At 37.9% G+C, this 7,528-nt stretch overlaps 1 protein-coding gene across 1 annotated transcript; it reads left to right on the top strand.

Moving 5' to 3' along the window:
- Positions 1 to 980: 980 nt before the first annotated feature.
- On the top strand, positions 981 to 6,030 carry LOC103701631. The gene is made up of 4 exons (XM_008783771.4): positions 981 to 1,411; positions 1,638 to 1,718; positions 2,316 to 2,455; positions 5,438 to 6,030. Exons 1-4 carry the CDS (start codon positions 1,094 to 1,096, stop codon positions 5,691 to 5,693), a joined length of 795 nt encoding a protein of 264 aa, XP_008781993.1. The 5' UTR covers positions 981 to 1,093; the 3' UTR covers positions 5,694 to 6,030.
- The last annotated feature ends 1,498 nt before the right edge of the window (positions 6,031 to 7,528 follow it).

Here is a 7,528-nt window from a genome sequence, read left to right as displayed (position 1 = left end):
GAAACTTGATGCATTCTTAAGTGATCTTTGCATGGATGCATGTAAACATCAAATCTTTCCATTCTTTAAAGAATTGCTGGTCCATGTCTAGATATTTACGCAAGTTGTCATCAAGCATTTCTCAATTATTTTTTTCCCAAGCCACCAACTATAGAAAGAGACGAACCAAACACCAACCTATTTCTTGAAATTCTATCAAAAAATAGAGTTCTTAACATATAAGTTCTTGAAAATTTCTCAATTTTTGTATTTCTGTTAATCAGCTAAAGTTGCATATGAGTTCCATAATTATATTTGTTGACCGAGGTTAAAGTTCTTCCACTTGCCCTACCATAACTATAGTTTACTAAGTTGTAAAGTGGCTAGATATGCATGAACTTAGATATTTAAAAAAAATTAATTCATGAAAAAAACTATCAATACCTTTCATCGTTGATTATTTAATATCAGTAAGTGAACATCCATTGCTAGGTTACGAGGTATAGATGTAACTTTTATATTTCCAATAATAAGGGAGGAGATCTACCAATATTGTAATTGCCGATTCAAAGATGTAATCACAAAATCATAATTCCTATTTACTAAACAGAGGGTAATGACTATCAAGATAAACTATTGCGTCTTTAGATATTAATGTTGATTCATATTTATAAGATATTACTATAGTTTGATGATGCTCGCTAACCTATTGCGACCATCCTTCTTTATCTAGATTTGGGATTAACTATCTATAAAACAGAGGTGAAGTTACATGTAGTTTATTCCAATTAATTAGGAATTAAGATTTAGTTGGATTGAATTGAATTGAGCTGAGAGACTAATATATAAATTTTTAAAATTAAATAATTAAAGTCGAAGTAGATTTAGCGATTAATAATACGCAAAGAGTCCAGTGATGTTAATATTTTAGCGGTCAAGATGTCCGTACTAGGTAAATGACTAAATTACCCATCCGCGTCTATTATGTGCGCCCTTCGTTCACACGGACACGGTGGTTGACTGAGCCCCGATCCCGCCGCTCTCGCTCGACGGTCGGGGAAGGGAACGCCGCGGCGCTTATCCCGGTGTACGGCGCCGCCGGCCAGCGAAAGCGATGCCGGGCCCGGGGCCGCACACGATGTATACGCTGGGGGCCGGGGTGGGGCTGATGCGCCTCTCCCGCGGCCGATTCGGGCCGCACCACTGCCTCTTCTACGCCGCCAACGCCTTTCTCGGCCCCGACCTCGGCTCCTTCGCCGAGTGGCTTACCTCTTCCGTCCTCGGCTTTGGACGCTCCTTCGGTTCCTTCGCCATGGACGTCGTCCATCATCCCTTCTATTACGTCCTCGTCCTCGGCCTCCCCCTCTCCTTCTTCTATGCCTGGCTCTCCGGGTTCCTCCTCCGCCGGAACCTCCTCGATACCGTCTCAGGGGTGAGTGGGTTCAGTTGTCTGGTGAGGGCTGCAGCTCGTTTTTGGTTGGATTCTTCACTGGGATGATGAGCCTAAGTTTGAACAAGTCTATGATTATTTGGCCCAGATTGAGTACATGAGGTTTCTAAAATTTTGATTTAAGATAAGATCGAGTAGATGTGTGGTGGCTAAGAGCTAGACTTGTTTGTTTTTTTTTCGCTAATTGATATCTTTTGAATGAATTTAGGTTCCCTTGAGCAGAAGGCAATGCTTCTTGTTGCTGTCGGCAGGTTCATTGTCACATTTTTTCTTAGATCACTTGTTTGAGGTGAGGGTTCCCTTTCTCTCGAATGCTATTTTCTATAACTATTTTTGTTGCTTGAGAATGCTGGAATAATGAATTGGTTTGCGTCTTATTTTTTTTTCTCATGATGAGATTTCAGTTGTGGCACCTTATTTTTTTTAATTAGATATTTTGTTGCAATTCAAAAAAACCTACTAAATAAATGATTTTTATTAAGAATAATGGTATATACAGATATGTTCGTATATGAAGCTACTACTTTTTATTTAGAATTGGGTATCTAGACTTCCATGTGTAGGATTACAGATAGTTAGATGGATCTGAGAACCATGGATGTGGAGGGCCATTTAAGATAGAGTTCTTAAAGCCCTTTTTAAAAAGTAAATATGAGAATATAATGCACAAAAAAGCAATACTTTAAAAAGAAAACGCGAGAATATATGTACATTGTATTCGAAATAACATCAAAGTCTACCACTGTAAACCCCTTTTGGATCTGAACTAGACCATTCCTCTTGCACAAGTGGTTAGCTTTTCCCTTTTGCTATTGTTTATTACCATATAGACTGCAAAATCTTCTATACTATGCCTACTTGACCATTTCACTAATTAACTTCACAGGAAAATGGCCATTCTTCAATGTATTCTTGGGTACTGAGCACAGGATGGTGGAAAGGCAGAGCTCCTATCAACCCAGAAGCAGTTGTTGTCATTGGAATTTTATGCACTTGTCTAATTGGGGGCTTTATTTACATCAACAGGTGATATTGAAGAGTTATCTTATGTACACTTTGGGGATTTTGGAATGAATGAATGACTGCATTGCATGTCAGCTAACTGATTGTATGATAGCTGGATGATCATCCTTAATTCATTTTTCTCTCTGCTAAGATAAATCAAACCTCGGTATAATTTTTTTTTACCATTAAATTCAGGATCACTCATCTAGTTGGGAAATTTTGCAATAGCACCAGGCCGTAATAGGAATTATTGGTGAATGAGGATTCATAAACCAACCCCATATAGTGGGACAAGACTTAATCGTTTTATGGTTAGTGTACATGTAAGATGACTCAGCAAGTATATTTGGCACCGAACACTAATATAAGAAATTAATGCTTGTTGAAATGAGTCCATATCATCTAAATTTGAAGAAAGACAAAATTTATATACATCACATAACTGCAATAAAAACTAATTTAAAAATTTATTTTTCAATAATTCTTGTGTTTTCTTTGTCTAGTGGAGTCTCAAACTTCATCTGCCCTTGTGTGCTGAGCATATGTTTTGATGTTTATTTCTGGTCAACATTGCATTGCTTCATGCTTTTAAAATACATAATCATGGAGGACTCCAATTAGGCACAATATTCTTGGAGCATAAACTAAAGTAAGTAAGTTATAGCTATGGCTCAAGAATTGAAAATAAAAAGTGAAATGGTATTTATGCATACATACAAATATACACACATGCAATCATCGAAGCACACCTCTTTGTTCTATAAGAAGCCTGCCTAGAATGTTTCTAAGTTGAGCTTCAGTTTAATGTGCAATGGGCAAGAAATTTTGTAAAATTGCATGTTTGGACAATATTGAATCACTCTATATTGCAAGAAACTGTGTGGCATTGGATATTGGGTGCAACAAAGTTAGTCACAAAAAAAGGGTTATTTTTGCTATCATGAAGTGTAATTATTCATGAAATGCTGGAGTAGAGCTGGACTTTAGGAACTTGGTCAGATTAGGCTAACTGAGCATAAGAAATAGGTAATATGTCCTAATTCTAAAGTTATCTACCATGTCTTTTAGCAAGGGGAAGACTAAAAATTAACATAGCATTATATTCGTACAACATTAAGGCTTGAGGAGGCTCGTGAATCTTGACAAGCATTCTATTTGCCTTTCTCATTTACAGAAAAGGTGCAGACATGCCAGCATAGAATTCTTCAGTCATCCAGCTGAAATGGGAATTAAGAATGAATATAATGCCCTACAATTTCAGAATGTCTATGAAATTTTTTCACCATCTCTAAGAAGTCACTTCTTGGTATCTTGTAAGCATGCTTTGATAGGTGATAAGTTGTGCTTGCGAAGTGGAGATTAGGAATTTGGCATCATGCTTTTGATGGGTGAAATTTCTGTGCAACAAAAAGTATGGATCTCTCAAAAAAGTTAAATTCTGCACTTTATGGAGGGTAAGGGAAGCAAGATTAAAAAGAAGATATCAGATTTAGTAGATCATTGTATTGAAATATGGAAACCAGTAAGAAATTTTAAAGACCCAAAGAGTAAAATAAGGAAGAAGAATGGTCAGAACATTGGGGAACAAAACTAGAAAAGGAAGGGCAAGGGGGGGGGGAAGCAATTTTTTGTTTCTGAAGTTGACCTTGAATTTACTCATTTTGTGACTGAAGGGTTCAATTTGAAGACAATTTGCATGTACGAAACCTAAAGTTCAGGATCTGAAATGAAATTGAGAAGGTTGAATGTGCATGAGGGCAGGAAAGAAGGTCATATTGAGTAAGACAGGGAAGAAGGGTATATTGGTTGATGAGACTAAAGAAAGAAGTTAGAAGAAGATGAGGAAGATGTTGCCGCTCCTGCCTTTGGGGAGTCCAACTTGTTGGAAAAGTGAAGTTCAAAGAAAGAATTAAAATCTTAGTTTTTAATAGAAATTTATAAGAATGTTACTTATAGTAGGAATGCAATTTTGTATAAGAATCATATAATTACATGAAATAAAACAAAATATCTAAGCTACCACTAGATATACCATTTAAAGTAAACAGGAAAGCCCAATGCAAGCCAAAAATATAGCTCCCCTATGAGGTGATGGCTGATGATTTATAGTGCTGTTTGTTACGATAAATCACATTTGGTTTGAAATAACTGAAATATTCTGCAAATCGAGATAAAATAACAGCTATTTAAGGCTGTTTACAGAAACAGATGTAACAAAAGTCCAAATATATGTGAAATTTGATATTATCCAACAAAATATATAATAAATAAATGTGCGATAAACTGCATGAGTATGAAATTGTTAGTGTCTTGAGGAAGTTGAATTGTTCAAGCATCTGCGATGACTTCATTTTGGTTCAGTTGTATCTGTATTTGTAAACTAAACTTTAGTTTCGATAAATGAGAGGACTGGTGATTTACTGATTACACATCCTTGCAATTCATTGTTATGTAAATTTTGTATGATTTGTTAGTTTAAATTAAAGGTAGGTTGCACTTGTCCTGGTTATTCTTGCACACTGTTTGTTGTGAGTGGAACATAAATTTTGAAGCAGGAAAGAACCTGTATATTTCTTTTGATGGGATATTCATCGCAATTAGATACTTTAGGTTATTTTATATTTTATACATCTTTATTTTGATCAGTTTGATGACAACATTAATGCAATCAAACCTTCAACTTTTGAAGATTATTTTTTGTCTTTCCACATTCAACCCCATGGCCCTTGGGCATACTATCAGTTAGCATTGAGATGATTGATATGTGAAGCTGGGATATATTAGTGATACTTATAAGATGGTCATCTAAAATTCAGGGCCTTTCCTGTGGATTTAGTGCTGTTTTGAAAGTGGTTCCCAGTCATTAATATCCTTTATTAGTATACACTGCTCTGCTTGTTCCTCAGGACCGTATTATAATGAACAACCCTGACTAAGTGGTGCCCTAATTAACTACCTACCGTATTATAATGAACAACCCTGACTAAGTGTTTTTTTCTGCAGAGTGAAGCAGGGAAAATCAGTTCTTGCTAAATCGAATCAGTCATTTAGACTTGTGCTGGCAATAGCAGCACTGTACTGTATGTGGTGTGCTAGTCAGATATATTGGAGAAATCCTCCTCAGCCAGCGGTGGGGGAAGAGGCAGATCTTGGCGTTCTCATATTTCTCGGCACCTATTTTTTTCTCCCACACAGCTTGTGTATATTGTCAATGAATCAGAAGGAGTACCTGGATACATTGGATCAGCTCCCATTGTAACTATATAACTTGCACTCATGCACAGACTTCACGAGCATTGGGCTCAAGAATTCATACTTCTGGGGTTTCATAAGGGAACATGGTCTCATGATTTGCTGTTGATTGAAAATTTGAACTTATGCTAGGGGACAAATCAAGTTAATACTGGAGTAAGATTGCAGCAGGTGCTAGCCTCTCGGCACTAATGTCAAATGGAATCGGGTGCCCGTATTTTGCGATGAAATTTGTGTAAATGTTCTGCGAAAATGAAAAAAAAAAATTCTCACCCATTCAAGGGTATCAGCAGCTATATGTGATGTATACTGCATGTGAATCAGACAAAGTTAATTGCTGCAAAGGTTTGTAGCTTGGATCTTTGTTCTTATTGCTTGCTGAGAAACTCTTTCTGAATTGCCCTCACTAGGTGAGTATGCGTAACTGAGAAGAGATCGAGAGAACAGGTAGAAGGAACCTACCGAGTTCCGGTCGTATCGTCCAACCCTATTGAGTGACAACTTTGAAATCTTTGTTCATCTAATTGCAGGAGAAAGAAGAGCAAGGGAAGAGTGATTTCATTGTTGCGCATAAGTCATATCCAATTGCATCTAATTATCAAACAAAAATTCTAATATGCATCTTATAAATAATTTAGGATTAACTCCTGCTGGCAAGAGAGGATTTATATAACCCTGGAAATTGGTGTGATATATTGGGGTGGGTCGAATGATAAGAGTTGCCACACCAGTATTAGTGGACCCAAAGGACTTTTCATGCTCAGAAACATAGGCACTCCAAGGTACTTTGCTTAATCTTGACGTGACTAATTGTCCAACCCAACCCAACTTGGCATCAGCCTCTATTTTATCTATTTATTTACTTTTAAATCCCAAACTCTGTCCAGAGTCCATTCTGTTTCTTTTAATTTATATGTTTCCCAACCTGACCCTACGAACAGGTTAGGCTAGCCGGATTCAGGTTTAGCCCAACCCAAATTGCACCACAAAAGAAATGTGCTCGCTGCCAAGCTGTTCCACGGCACACAGCTTTTCCATCTTAATCTTGGTGCAATCTTGTTTCCTCCGTTCTCGATCAATTAGCGTGGCGTTTTTCAAAAGGGATTTGGAGAGTTATATTTTCTAGGTTTTTTGTTGCATTAAATGGCGCCCAACAGCAACCACCTACTCGCATAGTCTGTGACATATCTAATTCATTGCTTGGAGATCACAACCATCCATCTTTTTCCTACACTACGTGATAGCTTCACAAAATATGTCATACTAGCCCAAACCAAACGGTATAGAGCGTACTATACCATATCGATTCGGTACCGGTATCTAATATAGTAAAAAAAATTTGTATCATATCATATCATACTGATACTGTGCTATTATGACACTGATATGAAGTACGGTACCGAGACAAAGAACCTTATATCTTCACTAGGCCTTCCGGCGACTCCATTCCAGCTATCCTTCTCTCATACTGATCCACTTTAGGTTGCAGGAGGAATCTTTTTGTGCGGACCCCTCCCTACCATGGAGGTGCGGGGTGACTTGAGTCCGGTCTACAGTGCTTGTGGGTCAGATGGGCCGGGCCCGACCAGGCCATATTTAGATTTGGCCGGGTCAGGCTCCGTGTCCTATTATTCGAGCCGTCCCAGGTTGGTCCATAAGCGAATTCCTACCGTTTCCTCTGCCGAGAGTCTAATTTTAGGGCATTTATTCCCACTTCGTCAGTCGGGATAAGCGGGTACATATAATCCGACTCCGCATCCGATTAGGGTCGGATTCGGATAAAATCTTTTGAGTCCGCCTGGATACGATACGGACTCGGATATGGATCTTTGATTTACCCGG

The sequence above is a fragment of the Phoenix dactylifera genome, chromosome 1, assembly GCF_009389715.1.
Source record: "Phoenix dactylifera cultivar Barhee BC4 chromosome 1, palm_55x_up_171113_PBpolish2nd_filt_p, whole genome shotgun sequence".
Taxonomy (NCBI): Eukaryota; Viridiplantae; Streptophyta; class Magnoliopsida; order Arecales; family Arecaceae; genus Phoenix; species Phoenix dactylifera.
Note: the sequence above shows the minus strand (reverse complement) of the source record. Positions and strands in the feature narration are given on the sequence as shown.

What these genes read in the sequence shown, in the direction of transcription:
- LOC103701631 (XM_008783771.4), top strand. Translation starts at nt 1,094, where the DNA reads ATGCCGGGCCCGGGGCCGCACACGATGTATACGCTGGGGGCCGGGGTG. An exon ending in TCCTCGATACCGTCTCAGGG is followed by an intron (nt 1,412 to 1,637) that starts GTGAGTGGGTTC and finishes GAATGAATTTAG; the next exon opens with GTTCCCTTGAGCAGAAGGCA. An exon ending in TCTTAGATCACTTGTTTGAG is followed by an intron (nt 1,719 to 2,315) that starts GTGAGGGTTCCC and finishes TTAACTTCACAG; the next exon opens with GAAAATGGCCATTCTTCAAT.